The sequence below is a fragment of the Marmota flaviventris genome, chromosome 6, assembly GCF_047511675.1.
Source record: "Marmota flaviventris isolate mMarFla1 chromosome 6, mMarFla1.hap1, whole genome shotgun sequence".
NCBI classification, from domain to species: Eukaryota; Metazoa; Chordata; class Mammalia; order Rodentia; family Sciuridae; genus Marmota; species Marmota flaviventris.
This window is the reverse complement of record NC_092503.1, coordinates 41,043,082-41,064,520: the sequence shown is the minus strand read 5'-3', so window position 1 is coordinate 41,064,520 and position 21,439 is coordinate 41,043,082. Positions and strand designations below refer to the sequence as shown.

The 21,439-nt window shown below is 33.1% G+C and overlaps 1 protein-coding gene across 1 annotated transcript; it reads right to left on the bottom strand.

The window, feature by feature from the left end:
• Positions 1-1,234: 1,234 nt before the first annotated feature.
• Serinc1 (serine incorporator 1) lies at positions 1,235-21,143 on the bottom strand. The gene is made up of 10 exons (XM_027953024.2): positions 21,011-21,143; positions 12,635-12,796; positions 9,777-9,946; positions 8,435-8,514; positions 8,083-8,220; positions 6,060-6,229; positions 5,859-5,949; positions 4,288-4,432; positions 3,961-4,191; positions 1,235-2,869 (listed from the first exon to the last, which is right to left on the bottom strand). Exons 1-10 carry the CDS (start codon positions 21,047-21,049, stop codon positions 2,734-2,736), a joined length of 1,362 nt encoding a protein of 453 aa, XP_027808825.2. The 5' UTR covers positions 21,050-21,143; the 3' UTR covers positions 1,235-2,733.
• Positions 21,144-21,439: the final 296 nt, after the last annotated feature.

Here is a 21,439-nt window from a genome sequence, read left to right as displayed (position 1 = left end):
ACAGATTATCAGAATAATCTATTTGATTATTACCTGATTGCCAAACCATATATTTTTTTCACCTTTGCAATGAAATAACCACACAATTAAGTTCTAATAAATATAACAAGAAATGATGTATAGTACTATTCCTAAGTCTGTTGTGATAATCTTCCCCATGCATTCCTCCTTATCCCTTATTTCACCACTGGCTTGATTCAGGACTTCCAAATATATATTCAAAAGGAAACTTGGGGCTGGGGTTTTGGCTCAGAGGTTATAGAGTGCTTGCCTAGCACTTGTGAGGCACTGGGTTAAATTCTCGGCACCACATTAAAAAATAAAATAAAGGCATTGTGTTCACCTATAACTAAATATATATATATATATATGTGTGTGTATGTATGTTTTCTTGGCTTCCTTAATCATTGTTTTTAGAGCCACCCATTAGTCCTTGAAACCAATTTTAGACTTCAGATGAGAAAGAGACAAACCTTTCAATTCTTTGGACTCCATTAGAATTCACCATTAATTTTTTTTTAATGCTACGTCACTTAGAGACTCAATTTTGTTGAATGAATAAATAAATAAATATTTATCCCAGTTTGGGACATTAAAACAATCTATTAAATAAATAAATATTTATCCCAGTTTGGGACATTAAAACAATCTATAGAGATTTTCCCCAAGTGCTTTGGTAAAATTTATAATGAAGATGATGTGTATCTTTCTTTTAAGTATGGAAAGAATAATTGTTAAAAGGGATAGTACCTTGTTTTGATGCATATTTTTTCCACATGGATCAACTTTAGGGAAGAGCTCACATGAAGATGGAGGAATTAATGGCATTTCTTTAAAAATAATCAGACTTTCAAGGAAGATGCTTCATTCCTCCATTTTTCTTTTGCCTTAGGGGGATGTTAAGTAGGACAAGAAAGAGCTGGTGACCAACAGCTAAACTTTCCAGTATATGTTCATAACAGATGGTATATGCAGCACTTTAAAACCTTAAGTGTTAAGGAAAAAAAAGGGGTGATATGTATGTTTGGAATGCTACAATCATGCCTAACTAAGAAGGACTCTATATATATAAAGACAACCAAAGGGATAAAAACCACCTGGAAAACAATTCAGTTGTCAAACCAGAAAATGACCAGTTAATTATCCAGTGCCAGGTTCTTTTTTATATAGGAAAAAGGAAGATCTGGGTATTCAAGTCCCTTCAATTTGAATTGCTAAAGAATTTAATGCACTCTCACTTTCTCTGAATTCATTTATTTAGGAGAACACAGCCATTCAAAATTGTGGAATACAATATTAACACAGAATAAAGTTGGGGAATTAAACTTAATTGTTATGCTCCATTTGCATTAATAAATATTTTAAAGAAGCAAAAGTACATTTTAAAAGCTTTGTTAGATAATTACACAAATTTCTATGAGTTTTTAATCTAAATTAACTGTCACACTGCTTGATTTTCAAGGAAAGATTATAATAACCTATATATTTCAATTGCCTGTAAATACAAAAGCAGTTTTAAACATCTGTTGAGCTGTGTAGTACATTACTGTAAGCAAGAGTTTATAATAATCCATCATTCTGGCCTTAGTTTATGGATAGAAAGCATGCTGGACAGTAGCAACACATATTACATAAATTATCCAACATTAATGTGATACAAAATCAATTATACATGTAATTTAAATAGAAATTTTTTCAATGTCAGGATACTAAGCAATTTTGGTGGACTTAGAATTTCTCAGCTTTGTCATTAATATTAATAATCAATTGGAGCTATTTATGTCTTTCAGTTTCTTCAATTTTCAAATGAGAACTTGACTAGATTTTATCAATGTATCTTCTGAAGCCAAGTATTTTGTAATTTCTGCTCTATCAAAAGTTTACCACTTTTGAATTGCAAAACTTCCTAAGTTTCAACAACTTCCTTCTAATCCACTTTTTTTAAAACATTGTCTAAATCCTTCGGCATTCCAATTTAAACCCATACTTCGCATGATTTTATAATGACCAAAAGAAAGTTCATTTTGTTGAAGAAGGACATCATATCTACCCAAGGAAGATAACAATCTCCAATCGCACTGAGTATTCAATACCACCACCAACAATCTGACTTTTTCCTTGAAGGTTCTATGCCTCAACGTCCATCCATAATCTACACCACTGTCCACTGAATATACCCTACTTGTGCTAAGTTCTCTACTTTTATACTAATGGTAAATCTTAAATGAATTTGAGTGACTGCATTTTTAAGACAACTAACCATGTAAGTGAACTTGTTTATACAATTTTAGAATAGCTATGTTCTTCATAGTCTCTCATAAGGCAACACATAAAATATTTCAAAAGGCAGCCATACACATTTACTTTTATGCTTTTTCTAAAACAGCTTAAGGAAGGTCTAGCAAACTTTTAAAAGCAAACTGACAGTTTTGTTTTTACTTTTAATCTCATACTTAGAGCAGAGAGAGGATAAACCTACCAGTGTCCACTTTATTAATTCACCACCATTATTCATAAAACTCTGCCTTTGCAACTCACTGTAATTCACATGATCAATGCACATGGCAAAAATATAATGAATAAAACGGCAAGCAATAAAATCTAATTCATGCCAGAACAATACCAGAGAAGTTACACAGGAAGCACACACATACACAATTTACAAAAGTTGGGAATACTGTTAATTTCAAATAAATGATGACCAAAGTAGGACTTTCATGCCAGAAGTCCCATTCAATCAAAATCACGATTTGTAAGAACAAGTGGTGCCACTAGTGTCCAAACATACAGCACGATGCCAATCCAACTAGACGATATTTTCACCCAGACAGCAGTCCACTGACTTTTCATCGCGTGAGAGGGCTCATACCTAAAATTTAAGGAAAAACAAAAAGGGAAGGTGGGGGAAGAGTGTTGTATCATCAGCCATAAAGGTACTAACTTTAAATACTTTAGTAGCAGCAATCTGCTGCTTTGCTTTCCACAAATTTAATGGTGTTTCTTTTAATGAAATAACATAAGCCTTTTTAAAAATATATATATACTTTTTTTAGTTGTAGTGGACACAATATTATTTTTTGTGGTTCTGAGGATAGAACCCAGGGCCTCAATCGTGAGAGGCAAGCACTCTACCACTGAGCTACAACCCCAGTCCCAGGAACAAAAGCCTTTTAAGTAGTTCTTTTGCATGATTCTGAATCACTTTATATATTTCTTGCAAGTGAAACTGAATGTGACCTCTGTATAAACAGATAATACACATGAAGACTGTTCAGAATGTATATGAAATACCACACCCAACCCACTTCCCTTGCTTCTTAGATTTACAGACTGGGTAAGAAACAGACCCCAAATTGAGCTGACTTTTAAGTAATGAAATATACCAAAAAATCTTTGCTCTATAAGTCTTAACAATTACTATTATCTAACAACCACAATGAATTATTGAGAACTATTAGGATTCTTGCAGCTTAATGATATGGCGTAGGAATTTTAAAAAATATTTTCAGTACTAAATATTAGTAAAAGCTGTTCTTAAAAAAAAAGGCAGCAAAGAATAATCTTTTTTCTTCATCTTTAGGTGGTACTGAAAGTAATCTTACACATTATCTAAGAATATTATGCATTAAAAAATAATTAAACAGAATTGCCTGATACATATAGTTCAATTTGAATCTTGAAGAGAATTTTTCACTAATCATTTGGACAAAATCATACTTTAGATTTTAAATTTTCTATTTCAGTCACTTCAAAATTTGGAACTATTTCAATGTTTCCATTATTGCTAAAGCAAGAAAGTCAAGTCTGCATTTCTTGTGCTGCTCTCATTGTTCACTTAGCTGTAAATTTTGAAATACATTAGAGGATTAAAAAGTATTTTGAATCCAATCATGTTTTAAAACAACTATAAGAAAAAAAATCAGAATTCTCTCATCTGAAGTTTTTATAAAATATAAGTACCTGTACCAGTTGGTAAGGGTCATCATGATATAAAGGGAAGCCAGGAAAAGCATGAAGTGAAAGAAGGAATAACTGTAAGTGACACCATCCCTTTCATTATCTATAGCTCGGTGAACATCATCACCATCCTCCAGTGATCCATCACTTCTGGCTCCACCATCTTCTATTAATGTGGATTCGTCACTTGTTAGAGTCAGTTTATTAACCTGACTATTGTTTGAAGTACGGATGCTGTGTTAAAGAGATGACAAAAAGTAAATGATTTTTTCAAAAGTGATTCCTAAATCAATATCTTGACTTCCTATTTAAAAAATTAGTTTTTCTTACCTTGAATAAAACACACACAATAAAAAGAGGATTAGTCCTATAATTCCTTGAGCATGCCACCACTGGAAAGACTGCCCGTCCTTTGGGATAGAGCTTGTGATATTAAAGCCAATTATGCTTAGTAGACTTGGGTTACAATCTGTTTCTGTAAAGTAAATGAAAGTCAAAATAAAATGTTAAGAAAGAATAATGGAATTACTTAAGGCACAGGGTTCTCTTTACCACTGCAAAGTCAAAAAGTTTTGCTGGAAAAAGCACAATTATAACAATAAAATTCTTGAGGATAATTTGTATTCATTAACAAGACAAAAGATTTTTTGTTTTTGCTTTATACTGTTCATTTTACAAAGAAGCACTTGGGAAAGTTTGTTCATTCTATTTTCAACCTGTGAAAGATACAATCTCTTTATATATAGAAAATGGATAAATTCAGATGACCTAATGTTAGTAAAATTCTAGTAATTAGGAAAAAAATGTTCTAAATCATAATGCACTGGCTTTTCAATACCATGTGTTGTGGAATTACAATACTGACTTCATAAAATTTATCAATTTGTCAGAAGTACACTATAAAAGCAAGAAGTGATTTCTTGAAGAAATGACAAAAGAGATATAATAACCTAACATTTTAAAAAAAAGATTGTCAAAGTTTATTAAAGTGTCCAAAATATATGTATTTGTTCTTCCCACAAAGCCAGATCTGGTAGTCTTCATTATCTTATTGAAAACTAGAGAAGGCTAATCTCCAAACAAATGACTAATAATTTTCTATAACCACTAAGGAAAAAAATTAGGAATCTTTCTCTAACAAGTAATAAAGCATTTAAAATTCTGTAAACTCAATGAGATTCAGAGAACATTTTTCTTTTGTGTGTGTACACAAATATGTATTATGTATGTATTTATACATATATATGTATTTATACATATTTATACATATATATGTATATATACATATAAATAATACATATTTATTTTAGGCAAAGAACATTTTCTTCCTTTTCTAAAAGTAATCTATCTCCCCAAATAACAATATGTTGATATTGTTCTCATGGAATGCCAATAAAAAGATTTGTTATAAAATCCAATTATATTCAATTTCAAGGGAGTCAGAGAAAAAGAATGTGAAAAACATTATACTAAAGTCAAAAATCACTTAATGAGATTTTTCTTCCTATGCATAACTCTTATTATTTCTTATAATTTCCTTATAATTTTGTTGGTGAAGGAAAAAAAATAGTGAAAAAAAATGGTAATACCTCAAGGATGAAATGATGTTTTTTTTTTTTGAGAGACAGTGAATTTTTTTAATATTTATTTTTTAGTTATCGGCGGACACAACATCTTTGTTTGTATGTGGTGCTGAGGATCGAACCCGGGCTGCACGCATGCCAGGCGAGCACGCTACCGCTTGAGCCACATCCCCAGCCCTGAAATGATGTTATATACATGCTTTATTCTTCTAGGAGCCTAAATTTTTTAAGTAGCTTAACCTCCCCAAATAACCACCTCTGAATAAAAGGAAATACTGCGGGACTCACTGAAATTAAATAAATAAAAACAAAACATACCTGGCTCATTGGTCATAGCAGACCAAGTCAAATACATTGTATAGATTGTAATTACTGAAGACTGTAACAAACCAGATCTTGGTTGTGACTCCTATAAACAAAATGTTAAACAATATGGATGAATATTCTGACATCATTTGATATTTATGAAGATTCAGAAAGGTGTAAGTTTCATCAAAAGTGATACTATGAAGAGCATACCTGGATTTTTGGCAGAATAGACATTATAGAAGCACCAATGCAGAGGAGCATATTGACACTGATGAATGCCTTATTTTCTGAACAACTGGCTGGATGAGTATAGTAGACAAAGAACAAAACGATGGCTACCAAAGACAGCAGATAATTCAGAGCTGTAGCTGATAATAAGGCTGTGGAAAATAATACAATAATAAGATTTTTTCACAAATATTAGGAACTGATATGAATTCCTATCAATTTATCAATAAATTATATTTTAAGTCACTAACAATGCAGGCTACAAAAGCAAGGAAGAAAATTCATTCTGAATTCTATCACTGAATAATTCTACAGTCTGTACATATTTTCAAGTATGATAACACTAGTATGATTTTTTCATTAGGAATATCTAACAATTTACAAACCATGTTCATGTACATTAGGCATTATTTTCAGAATAAAGGTAATTAGAACAAGAATACTATTAAAAGAACCATAATTATTCAGTTATACATAGGGCATGAAAAAACAAAAATATTTTCATTGTTAATGCTGAACCTACAAAACGATGCTTTTCCTTAACAACTAAAATCTTAAAATTCAATATACAAAACATGCATTTTCTTTGTGCTAATATGTGTTCAATGTGTAAGAATTTGTTAGAGTTCCCTCACTGACAAGGCATCCATTCAATAATTGTTTATTGAATGCCTACAACATTCCAGGCCCTGGGGAAATAGTAAAGAAGACACAGACAGAAACTCTTGGACTTTTCAATGAAGAATGAGGCTATCTAAGTGAAATTTCCAAAAGACTAAAAGCCAAACAACATAAACTAGGTGTGTGAGAGAAAAATTAGGTTATCAGATTCACTGGATTTGGCTTGTACTGTTTTAAAGTTTTTGTTACCTAAAACCCAGATTACTTTCCCTAAAGATTCAAATTTATGGCTTAAAACAAAACAAAACAAAAAACCAAAAGAATCAAAGATGAGTTCATGTTCCCTGAGTACAATTAATACATGGAGCTGAGCAGTAACCACACTTTAGTTGGGACAGTCATACTCTCCTATTCATCACAGTCTTTACTATTTGCACAAGGATTGAGACTCTCTTCTCTTCCTTTATTTTTGTTACTTATTTGGCTCTTGTAAGCATCTGAATTTTGACCCACATTTTTAGTGTAAACATAAGACTCAAGCTCATTATTATAAATAAATAAACTTTTAATTTCACTACTATAGAAATCTCCTTAGGAGTTAACTGATACACATAATAGAATCCTTTACAGGAATCCTATACATATATATATATATATATATATATACATATATACATATATATATAATATATATATACATATATATATATATATATACGTATATATATATATGTTATATATATACGTATATATATATATGTTATATATATATATATATATATATATATATATATATATATATATATATATATATATAACATCCCAAAGTTTTTACACCTTTTCTGTTTGTTGTTCTTTATAAATTCTATCACCATATGTTTATTTCTAGGAGTCCTCTTCCCTTTAAAATTTTACTTTTATCCTGATATAAACCAGGAAGTTAGGCTAGAAATTGCACATGATTTAAGCAATAGGCTTTGAAACATTTATTATTCCTATTTAGATTCTTAGATATGTTCCCAGTTAATCTATCAAAAGATTTTCAACAAGTTAAATTGTTGATACAGTGTGATGTGGTGTCATTCACAAACTTAAAATGAAAAGCCAGAAGAAATTAGACTATAAAAATCGTAAGTGTTGGGCTGGGATTGTGACTCAGTGGTAGGGTGCTCCCCTAGCACAGGCGGGACCCAGGTTCGATCCTTAGCACCACATAAAAAAAAAAAAAATAAAGGCATTGTGTTGTGTCCATCTACACCTAAAAAATAAAAACTTAAAAAAAAAAAAAAAAAAAAAAAAATCCTAAGTGATTTCCCTCTAGTCTCATGCCTGTTTTTACAAAAGTTCAAGTACATCATAGATGTTTTGTGAGAGAAAAGCTTACCTGCATACCAACATCTCGAATTCCCTTCTTCCATTTTTTCAACCCATGATTCATTCCATGAATGGGCAAAATCAATAAGTAAGACTAGCTGGATGAGGATGAAACAAAAGGCCCCTGCCATGCCTACATAAAACCATACTGAAAGAAAAAAATAGCATACATACAAGTGAATTTAGTTATTATTACTTCCTTTCACAATCTCAGTACACAAAAGGGAAAATAGAATTTAAAGCCTTGATTTTGCAACTAGGAAAAAAAAGTAAACAAAATGAGTTATAGAGCTAAGTAACAATTATTATTATTTCAGTTTTATTCATAAAATATCATACCAAACAAAACAAAAAATTCTTACCAGTTGTAAAAGTTCCTTCTGGAATGAAAAATGCCCCAATGATAATTGCAATTGCTGCCGCAAATTTAAAGAACCAGAATCTAAAATGAAAATAAATATTTATTTATAAACGTCCAACAAATAATTTCATATATGAAATATTATAAGGGAATCTTAAAGAACAGCTATACTTCGCACTTTATAAAACTGTTCAATTCTTTCTGAGGATACCCTGAAAATCATAAAAGAGTATTACATAAACTGCATTTTAGATAGTTTTAAGAAAGGTATATTTGCAATTAACTCATGAGAATATTGGTTTATTTAATATTAGAAGTGGGATTCTAAAAATACTTTTAAAAAAACTGGAGAAGTATACAGGTTAAACACTAATGTTTTAAAAAATTAATATAAAAATGAAATTTTAATAAAGATATGATAAATGCCTCCATTTAAAACAATAATTTTAAACAATCAATGAGTAAAAGAACAAGATGAGAGGGCTAGGGATATAGCACAGTTGGTAGAGTGCTTGCCTCACATGCACAAGGCCCTGGGTTAAATCCCCAGCACCACACAAAAAAAAAAAAGATGAAATAAAAACTATCACATCATATTTCTCATTAATATTAATATTCCATTTGTTTATTCCTAGGTGTTACCAGAAAAACAATAGCAGATATTTTTTAAAACATTAATGCAGGGGGGGAGGGGGGACGAAGTTTCTTTCTGGGTTGTCCAGTACAATTGATCAATACCCTGTTTCGGGGATAAAGTTTTACATTTTGTCTACATTGTAGGTCTAGGAAACTGAGAATTCCTTTTAACAGCAGTGATCCACCAAAGGCTAAAAGGAGAAGGAACAGCTCTTTCTTAATAGTCATGCATATATATATTTTCTTTTTAAGATTAAAATGTAAAACATTATAAATAACATGTTATACCAACAAATAACCCAAAGCTGTAACTTAACACCCAAATCTGACATATTCTAGTAGAAGCAAAAATTTTCTTACCTTACTCGTGAACAGACAAAATAATTCTCCAAATTATATTTATTTTGCTTTAAATTTCTTTTATTTATTTTTTTGGTGCCAGGGATTGAACCCAGGGGTACTTAACCACTGAGCCATATCCCCAGCTCTTTTTTGTATTTTATTTAGAAACAGGGTTTCGCTGAGTTGCTTAGGGCCTCACTAAGTTGTTGAGACTGGCTTTGAACTCATGATCCTCCTGCCTCAGCCTCCTAAGCCACTGAGATTACAGACATGTGCCACCATGACTGGCTGCTTTAAAATTTCTTTAAGCAGAATTAGTGAAGAGGCTATCCAGAATTTTATATTGAAGTTTATTCAAAACTCACCCATTATGTATTGCAGCTCTAGGATCACTGCTGCTCTTCACTTTGATCATTAGCAAAGAGAGGAGAAGATAGAACATAGCCAAGCCAAAGCACAAACGATATACAGCTTTATAGCCAACCAGAATACTACAAGGAACAACACCTTTCTCATTCTCACAAAATCCAGGAATCTAAAAAAACAAAAATGAATTTGTGATCCATATGTTTTCATTAAAAGATGAAAATTCTGTAATCAAATAAGTAAAGATTTGAAAATTTTAAGTTTTCTTTATAGTTTATGAAGAATATGTAATCAAGATTAAGCCTGGTATTTTTTAAAAATATTTTTAGTTGTAGATGGACACAATACCTTTGTTTATTTACTTTTATGTGGTGCTGAGGATCAAACCCAGTGCCTCACATGTGCTAGGCAAGTTCTCTACCCCTGAGCTACAACCCCAGCACAAGCCTGGTATATTTTAATCAGATAAAGTTAAAAAAGAGGTAAACTTCTATGTGATCAAATGATAAAACACCAATGTTAATCCTAAACTGGATGTTTGAGTTGGAGATTTATTCTCAATTTTTACAACTTGTATTCTACTGTGATAGACTAAATTTTTTTTTTAAAGAGAGAGAGAGAGAGAGAGAGAGAGAATTTTAATATTTATTTTTTAGTTATTGGTGGACACAACATCTTTGTTTGTATGTGGTGCTAAGGATCGAACCCAGGCCGCACACATGCCAGGCTAGCACGCTACCGCTTGAGCCATATCCCCAGACCCGTGATAGACTAAATTAAGAGAAAAAAATAAAGTCAATAAAAGTTTTAAAGAATCAGAATAACCAAGTTTGTTTCTAAGAACTAAAGTTAAGTTCATTTTGAATTTTGGTCCCTTATTCTGTAAGTGCTATTTCTAACCATGAATAGATTTGATTTAACATGGCTAGCAGTCATTTTATATTTTAACTTGGAATCTTGAGAAAGACTGATAACCATTCACAAAGTCAAACTGTAAGGAGCTTGGGAGTGGCTCAGTAGCATAGAGCTTGTGTGATATGTAACGCCTTGGGGTTTGATCACCAGCACCACCAAAAGAAAATGTCATACTGTAATCAGTACAAAAAGACTTTTAAAATAACACAGGGTATTGTCCATAACTACATTATTCATATATTTGACAATGAATTATTTCTTAAACTCCTTTCAGTCCCAACACTTGAAAGATTCATGACACTAGTCATGTAAGAGTTCTCAAGTCTTAAGGTCTACTCCTAAGGCCTGTTCATCTCTTGGTTCTTCTGTTCTTATTGCTCCTTCAGAGGTTCTCCTTTCTCTATCAACCCCTTTAATAACTTTCGGCAAAGTTCTAGTATCACTGCTCACTCTGAATGGTCTTGTTCAGCAGATGCTGTCAGGGTTTCAACTTTTATCTGTAACTCCAAGATAACTTCTAGCTTTGATTTCTCTCTGAGTTATACAACATGTTTTCTGCTTCCTGCCAGATGTGTACTGTTATGTATTTCACATAGATGTCTGCCCAAAATTCCTATGTTGAAATCCTAATCCTTGATGGGATATTATTAGGAAGTGGGGTTTGGGGAGAGGTTAATTAGATCGCAAGGAGAAAGCCTTCATGATGAGATTAGTGACTTTATAAAAAGATAAATGAGAAGCCTATATGTTCTTTTCCACCATATGAGAATATAAGATGGCCCTCTGCAAATCATTAAGAATACCTTCACCATGCTTCAACCATGCTGGCATCAGAAAAATTTCTGTTGTTTAAGCCTATGGTATTCTTGTTATACTAGCCTGAATTAAGATATCTAAATATACACATGTATGTGATGCAGAATCTCCATGTCATGTGCTAGAAACTAAATTTACTATATTTTTCCTAGCTCCTTTCACAATCTGATTCCATTAAAAAAAAAAAAAAAAAAAGGAAAACAACATAAAAAATAAAATACCTTTATTTTTCATTCTGGGTTAACAGTAATACCTTCCTGCTGATTTTCTAGGATCAGATCCTGATTGTTATTTATGATTCCATCACTATCAATATTTAAATGCCAGCCAGATTCAGTCAATTCTACACCCATAAAAAACTAGTTTAAGGAAAAAAAAAAAAACTAGTTTAAGTGGCTGTGGCTCAGCGATAGAGCGCTTGTCTAGCACGTGTGAGGTGCTGGGTTCGATCCTCAGCACCACATAAAAATAAATAAACAAAATAAAGATATTGTGTCCAACTACAACTAAAAAAATATAAAAAAACTAGTTTAAGACCTCTATAAAATAATGCTAATCAGTATTCTAATCAATTTTATTTTAATTTAGAATCGTAAACGACTAATAACCACTGCAGTCATACTGTAATCTAATTGATTAGAATATAAATGCTAATCAGTATTCTATAAAATAGCGCTCGCTAATCAATGTAATGGCCTCCGGATTTAACTGCTTGACTTCTATCCTTCCTAATTACCAGTATTAATCTTCCTAAAGCATAGATACTCTGCTAGAGATGCTTCCTAATTTTCTATCTATGCAAATAAAATTTCTACTTATTTTTAGAATGTCCCATTTTCAGGGCTGGTGGGGGTGGGAGGTAGCAAAATTATGGCCCCTTTTCCATGGTACATGATGAGATTCTGTCATCATTTCTTTCCTTGGATTATCATAGCACTTTTCTCTACCACCATCACAAAACTTAATGAGCGACCTTATATTGTCTCTTTCCTAAAAGTTATGAGCTACTAAAATTTTTGTAATTACACATTATTTATTTTTACATTAGTCTCTTTTTAATACCCAAATATCAGGTTTATGCATATTCTACAGTTTCAAGTAATCCATCAGTAAGAAAAAAACTAACCTTATTTAGTTGTTCTTCCATTCCTGGTATCAACATTACACAAGCTACACATACTCCAACAAGCAAAAAAAGTGCATAGATCAATCTAGTCACTGTGGAGTTGTTTCCACTAGGACAGCATCGGCACAGCAAACATGGGGCACTACCACACAGACATGGTATCTGAGAAAAAGAAAATTATTTTATAAGTACAGTTTAAATTATTTAATGAAATTTTATATCCAACCTGTTCAAAGAGGGGGAGGACTGACCAATTACCAAGGTACAAAAAGTATTTGATTCATATGTATTATCTACAAACTAAAAAAACTTAATAACTTTTATATAAAGAAAGAACAAAAAAGTCAAGCATAAAAAGCCCTTGATCTCTATTCCAAGTAAAATGAATAAAATTACTTCAAACAATGCAAGGACAGAAATAATCCGCAAGACACAAAATTTAGCTGTGAAATAGAATATTAGTGAGTAGCACAGATGCTAAGTCAACTTAGAGCCCCCGTCCCTTAGTCCTCAGCTATCATAATATACATACCTATATACAAGTCACAGGAAGGAAGTACTGTACAAAACAGACTCATAATAACTGATAAAACACAGAAAACAGAGATATTGTATATTAAGCATCCGTAGATCAGAAATGTATGTCACAGCAACTATATAAGCCTACTCTTACTAAAAATTAAAAATAAACATCTCCCTTCAGATAAAGAAAGATAGACAGAACTTTGAAATAGTAAGTCAGTAAGAAAATTCCCTATCAGTATTTCATTTGAGTTATGGAGAAAAAGCTAATAAAGGCTTAAAAATTTAAAAAGGGAGACCTAAAAAAGGTAATAGCAGAAGATGGAAAGAGGAATCACACAGCTAAGAAATGAGAAGTGGAAAAACAAACTTAAAGAATAACTTTGGTACCAAGGAACAAAAACATAAAACTGAAGAAAAATAAGACTTGCAGTAAGTACCGAAATTCAGACCAACCTCCTGCCTTAACAAGGAAAATAAATAAATAAATGTAACAATAGTATTTCAGACAATAACAATAAATGTAGGACAGTAATTTCTGAGAGGAGACACCTTGAGCTCTATGATTGGCCCATTTCTCTTCCTGGGGAGAATGCCTGTGCAGGAATGGTCTACATGACATGGGGAGATAATTGGGAATTTGGGGAAGTTAAGGCAGCTAGAATTCCTAGGTCAAAATCCTGGAGAAGAAAAAGCTACAAAGACAGCAAGCTCTAGCTGAGCACTGGTTGACGTGTGCATTTGAAAAAATTACTCAAGCGGGTCGAGGCAGCTGGTACCTGGGAGTTCTATCACCCAGAGTGAAAAAATATATATATTTTAATCCTTGAAGCCCTGGGCAGAGAAAAAACACAGGGGAGAAAAAAAAAAAAAAAATCTGCCATTTTATTTAAGGTTGTACTTGTTTCAGTTAGCAAAGCTTAAAAGTAACGAAAAAATCAAATTCTCTCCCAATAACTCACCAATGTCCAAAACAAAGATCAAGAATTTATTTTTTAAATATGTAAGTATATCTTATCTAACACTAAGCAAGGTAAAATTTCTGTAACATCTATTTAAAAAGCTAGCAGGCATGCAAAGAAGTAGGTAAATATAATCCATAAAGAGATTCAATTAGTCAAAACCAACCTGGAAATAACAGATTACTGAGTTAATAAAGAGGGTCTGGTAATATTATTATAACTATACATTACATGCTCAAGGAAATAGAGGAAAACAAGCTGAGGAGGGACATGAAAGATAATTTAAAAGAATCATACCAACTTAAATATCTTAACCCAAAGAATACTGGTAAGACAGAGCAATAAAATTTAGTGAATCTGAAGATACAGCAATAGAAAAGATCCAAGATGAAAAACTGATAAAAAGCATCACACCATTGCCAGATAACTTTAAAATTAATATAAGTAAAACTCGTCTCTGCCGGTCAGAAGAAATTGTCAAAATTTCCCAAATTTAACAAAAATTATGAACTTCCAGATCCAAATTCAATGAAGCCCTAACAAAAGAAGCATGAAACTTATATCAATAACACCACAATCAACTGCTTAAAGACAATGACAATCAGAAAAATAAAGGCAGATTTTATACAGAGGGAGAGAGAAAGAAATCACACTTCCAATGAACACTTCAAGCCAAAAGATAATATAGGTTTAGTCTGGGAAAATCAGGCTGGTTCAACTTGAAATATTAACCAATGAAATTCATCAGATTAAGATGAAATAAAAGCCACTATATGTTCATCTCAATAAATGTAAAAAAAAAATACTTGACAAACTTCAATGTCCATTTGTGATCAAATATCAGCAACAAGGAATAGAACAGAACATCCTCAACTAGATAAAGGGCATTTGTAAGTATCTGTTGCTCTCAACTACATTTAATGCTTTAAGTGTAAATGTATTCCCCCTAACTTCTGAAACAAGGCAAAGAAATCTGCTCTTGCCACTTGTATTCATACTTTCACACCGAACATCCTAGCCAGTACAATGAGGGGGACAAAAAAGACACACAAATCATAATGAAAGACATAAAACTATCTTATTCACACTTAATACAATTGACTATACAGAAAATCCTAAAGAAACTATAAAAATGCAACTATGATTAACAAGCAAACCTAATAAGGTCATAAGGTAAAAAGTTAACATACACATATCAAACGTTTTTATATGATAGCTACAAACAATTAGAAATTTAAATTAAGCAAACAATAAAAGCAATACATAGGTATAAATCTATCAATGTATACATAAGATTCAAGTTATGAATATCAAAATATTGGTGAAAGATATCAAAGACCTAAATAAATGGCAAGATATGCTGTGTTCATGGATGGGAAGATTCAATATTTTTAAAATATCAATTCTTTACAAACTGATCAGTTTCAAACCAACTCCAATGATAATCCCAACAACAGTTTAATAATAAACTAGTTACTTTAAAACGCATATGGAAAAGGATCTAGAATACCTCAAAACTGTTTTTTAAAAAAAGTATAAAATTTGGAAAATTCACACTACTTGATTTTAAGATTTTTTTGTTTGTTTGTATTTTTTTGGTACTGGGGATTGAAACCAGTGGACACTTAACCACTGAGCCACATCCCCAGCCCTCTTTCTTAATTTTTATTTAGGTACAGGGTCTCACTGAGTTGCTTAGCACCTCGCTAAATTGCTGAGGTTGGCTTTGAGCCTTCCAAGCTGCTGGAATTACAGGCGGGTGCCACCATGCCCAGCTTTAAGATTAACTTTAAAGCTATAAAAATCAGTACAGATACAGAGTGCTATAGATGAAAAGAATAGACACATAAAGAATAAAGAGTACAGAAATAGACTATTGCAACTATGGTCAAAGGATTTTTGACAAAGATGCCACAGCAAATAAAACTGGAAAGAATAATATTTTAACAAATGGTGCTGAAGTAACTGGATATCCATATATTTTTAAAAAGTGAACTTTATAATCAAACCATATATGAAAATTCACTAAGATTTTCTGGTTATAATACAAAACCACCCACAAAAGAAAAAAATTGATAATGTGTGCCTCATTAAAATTAAGATAGTATTTAAAAGATGAAAGGCTATATGCCTCATACTTGGAAGTCAGGTATATGATAAATCATTTTCATCCAGAATTTAAAAGGAACTCTCAAAACTCAGTAACAACCCAACCAATTAAAAAATGGTCAAAACATTTAAACAGATAACCTTACCAAAGTAGATATAAGAATTGCAATTAAGTTCCTATGATGCCCTTTTCATGCCTGTTTCTTGGCAGTATTTGAGTGACCCTAAGACTTGTTCTAAGATCAAGAATGGGATTTTTTTTCTTTTATAAACATTTCTATATGAACTCTTAATAATCATCTCTTGGATGTTTGGCCTAAACTGGGATATGACTATGTCTTCAAGAGCTTTTTCACTTGAGTGTGGGACTTACTTCATCTCAAGCTGTAAGTTCCAGATCAACTCCACCTATTATTATAATATCTTCCTATACTACATGCTCTAGAACTATTGTGTCCTTGACCTTGACCAATTTATACTTCTCTTATTTCTGCTTCTCTTGCTGTCTTTTCTTCCATCATTGTAAGGGCTTTTGGAAGTCTGTTGTCTATCCTGTGGTTCTTTTTTGACAGTCTTTACATTTAGCAAATGTTATAGTCTTTGGTTGAAACTGAATAAAAATATGGATTCATTGATTCAAATTCAAAGACTGTCTTCCATAAAATTCCAGGCAGTATGAACCAAGGTTTAACTAACTTCACATTCTAAGACTTGTAAGTACAATCACAATGTCTTATGGGGATAGTTGACATGAACACAATGTCCCATCTCCTTTAGCAGCCTCCTTTCTGCCTTAAAACTTTTTTTGGTGTTAATGTAGTTCTGATCAATGATCAGGGGCTGGGAGTCCTTTCTGCTCTTAACTGGGAGAGGTGGTAGAATACATTAATCACATCTCTTTTTCTTCCAGATGCTTTAATTTTCAATGAAAGATTAATACAGGCCATGACAACAATCTCAAAACTATTGATGAGAGATTTGGAGTTGAAGAAGTGGAACAGCATTTGCCCTGTTGCCTTTGTCAACCAGAGGAGGATGCTGGAGGCCTGGATGAGTGCTCAATGTTAAGTAACACTTCAGGGTACAGGGGGTGGCTGATCAGGATACTGTCCATGGTGCAGGAGCAAGAAATTCCTGTGTGGGGGGAGTACAGTACACAGCAGCCTGGTGACACCAAGATTCCATGGTCCTAGGTAGTTGCCTTCATGCCTAAGGCAGCTGCAGCCTTGCAAGACTAACAGCACAACCTCAGGCAGCAAGCATGTCTACCTCCTGGGAGACCTAATTTCTAAGGACAGATCAACCATTAAACGCATCTAAACTTACTTAGACATGCAAATAGCTGGGGAAAAGTCTGGGGTTATCTCCAAATTAGGCATATATTATATAAATATTACTTAGAAATACTGAGATAATATTTTAAAGAAACACTGCCTCCCAAAAGTGAAAATGTGAGTACATTGTCTTTTCCTAAATCACAAAGAACAATATGCTGGTAGAATTCTGAATTAAAAGGTCATTAATAAAAGCTAGGATATACTTTATATACAACCAAAGATATGAAAAACTGTTCTGTATATGTGTAATAAGAATTGTAATGCATTCTGCTGCCATTTATTTTTTTAAAAAAATCAATTTAAAAAAAGCTAGGATATAGAAGAATGGATGAATACTAAGTTTTTATACCTCTTTATTAGTGAATTTAAAATTAAAATGTCCTTAAAATGTGTCTGACATCAATGTTTCATACAATCTTTTGTCTAAACTTAGGATTTCTCAACCATGAGACTACTGACATTTTGAGCTGAATAATTCTTCATGGCTGGGGGCTGCCTTGTATATTGCAGAATACTTAAGAGCATTCCTGGCCTCTACCCAGGAGATGCAAGTGGCATTCCTCACCTCAAGCTGTGACAACAAAAAAATGTTTGCAGACACTGCCAAATGTCCCAGCAGTAGGTGTAGGGACAAAATCAAGCATTACTGAAAGCTACTGCTATAGAATCACCTCCTTAGAGGTACCTGTTTAGGAAACTCTCCTGATTAAAAAAAAAAAAAAAAAAATCAGCAATTCTTTAAGTTTACCTTTTATTTGGTTAAATTAAAGATAAACTCAATTTATTGCTCTGCATAACATGTTTAGCATGCTACCTTTCCTAAAAATTAAGAGCTGGGGAAAAGTCTGGGGTTAATTAGTTAAATACACAGAAAATAATGCAAGCAATAACTTCAATGAATACAAAAAGTTGTAGGTGAAAGGAAAAATTGTTATATATTTATACATAGATGAACTAATGAACATTCTACATAATAAAAATAATAAAGAGCTAACATTTAAATGCTTACAATAGTCTATTCATCCATCTATTGTGTATATGCATTGACAGAAGAAATTGGTGATGGGATTTTTTTTGGTGATTTTAAAATGTTCTTTATAGTCTGAATTGCTTGGCTCTTCACAGCAACTATGAATCATTTCTACAAAAAAATGTCACTGTATTAAAAAATAAAAACTAGCAGAGGCTGGCAAAAAATAGGCACTCGGTAATTACAAGCTCTTTGGGCAAAAAAATGATAATTGTTGAATTACAAGGTCCAGTCACTCTTCTATTCACCAATACCAATGACCAATGTCAAGATTAAGAAGGGGGAAGTGCCTCATTAAAAGTAACTAGTAATTTTTCTCTTTCATATTTTTCATTGTTCAGAAATGTTCCACAATTATAAGAAAATGACTTTCACTAAATTTGATTAAACCTATAGAAATCTATGCAAAAAAAAAAAAAAAAATGAGGTTGTTTTGTTTGTAGTTCTATATTACCTGACTAATTTAATGATGTGAATGAGTTTTGAAAATTTGAATAATTTTAATTTCATTAAAACTTCTAAGTAAATGAACATATTAACTATTTAGAATGTGGAAGAGATGGATTTGTGTATCAGAAGGCAAATCTCATTACTACAGATATGCACTAAAATTGCATAATTCAGAAATAAAAAGACAGAAGCATGTAAAAAACATAGAAAAGAATGGACTCATATTACACACTATGAATTCTTAAGTCCGCCATAATGACTTAGAAGCATGATATGCAATGCTGGTCACCTAGCTCTCTCTATTTTTTTAGAGACCTCATTATCATAAGGTAAGAAAACTGCTTACATGATACTACCTTTTCAGAGTATCTAATTAACACTGACTAAAAGGCAGTGTCAGTTTTATCAAGGGCATTCTTCTAGTCAACAAAAAGTAGTTGTATATACTTGTTCTCAAGGTATCCTCTAAAGCTATCTTCTTCCTGACTTAAGACATACATAAAAAAAAAAAAAAAATTTCTTAAAACTTACATACATCAATTTTCCTGGAGACAAAAAATGTTGTTCACCACTGAACTCAAGAATGAGAATACAATGGAAAACACATATCCCTCTTTTTAAGTCTCTACAATCTACAAATAAAACTGGATAAAATCTGATATTACAAATATGATTACGTAATATCTTACCAAAAAAATTAAGGACAACAATCTCATGATAATCACTTATTAAATATAGTACTTCTTATTACACTAAACTCATCCCTTTTGTATAAAAGACTCAATAGACTCAACTAGACTCTCAATATTTTATTGGGATAAAAATAGGTTTCCATACTCAACTGCAAGAATACAACATAGTCAAGAGAATTGGCTAGACTAACAACTTTGACATAATTTTTTGATTAAAATTTAACATTTACAGTTCAAGCCACAATAAAACCTTTTTTGAAAAGATGTTAGGTATGTAAAATAATCACTATATGGGTTAATGTATATTAATGGAATTACTCAGGTAGTCTGAGGAGCAATTGTTAGAAATGGAATTTAAAAATCACAACATTTTAATCGAAATACTTCACCCAAAGTTACATCTTTATTAAGTGTGCTGCCAATATTCTGTCTTAAATTTTTTGGAAGGAGGGAAAGTTAGCTTTTAAAAACTGAGGTTATGTGTGCCACCTGGATTAAGAAATCTTGCAACTATAAATGAAAATGGTTTCACACTTACGACTCTGTAACTAACGAAAATGAAAAACACCCCCAAAAGCACATCAAAATTGGGATTGCACATGCATGCTTTTTGTCAAAAGACATTTGACACCACCAAACTGAACAGCTTTTCCAGGTGTGTAAAATTATTACTTGAGAAGCACAGTAACTCCCTAATGTCATCAAGGCCAAAGACCCAGTGGCACAGCTAAGACTGTTTATTTCAGAAACGGTATCACTAAATCAACGCCAGGCTGTCATAGATAACGGACACTTCTTAAATGTAGCCGGCCGGTCAGAACAAAGAGGCCTCCAGGGATGGCAGTGCCGCAGCCTGAGGTCGCCCGGTTAGAAATGACAAAAAGAGATAGAGTTCCCGGCAGACGGAAAGGCCGAAGCCTTTGAAAAGAAGGCCTAGGCAGACACAAAAGGCGGCCTACCTAAAGGGTCCGAAAGAAAGGGAGGCAGTTTTTATGAAACCGGTGGGGGAGGGGACTACAGCTCGCTCCATCTCTGCGATCTGGTTCACCTTCAATCTGCACTGCATCTCACGACCCCCATGTAAGTTCTTCGCAAGGCCCAAGGCCCCGAAATTGAATCGGAGTGACCAGAGGAGAAGGGAAGAAAATGGGGACAGAAGGCACTCCCTGTTGGGTGGGGTAGCTCGTTCCCGCTGGGCCTCACCCAGCCCTGCTCTGGTGGCTCTCTCCTGTCTCTCACGCTAGCATCCGGGACGCTGAAAAGATCCAACTCACCCAGCTCGCCATGGAGCACAGCCCCAGAACACTGCCCATCTTCACAGCGTCGCAAGAACTGCGAGCGCCGACAAAATGGAGACAGTGCCTTTCCTGCTTTTCAGGGCTTATTTACTATCTGAGAGACACTTCCTGCGCAGAGTCCAGCCCGCCCCTCCGTGGCACGTCACTTCCTGCGAGGCGTTCCTGGGGTGTGACGCGAGAACTACGCCGATACTGCGCGTGCACACCCCTGGGCGGCGACCTACTCTGGCTTCTTGATAGATTCCTATCCTGCAGACTGCTGTTTGGAGAACTCTGGCTACGTAGGGCTGAACGTAGTTTCTCAAATTAAGAAAACAATGTGAGGAGAACCTTTACTTACCATTTAGTTGCTTTTGAGCATTAATAGAACACAGAACTGAAGCGGTGTTTGTCATTTTGCCTTCC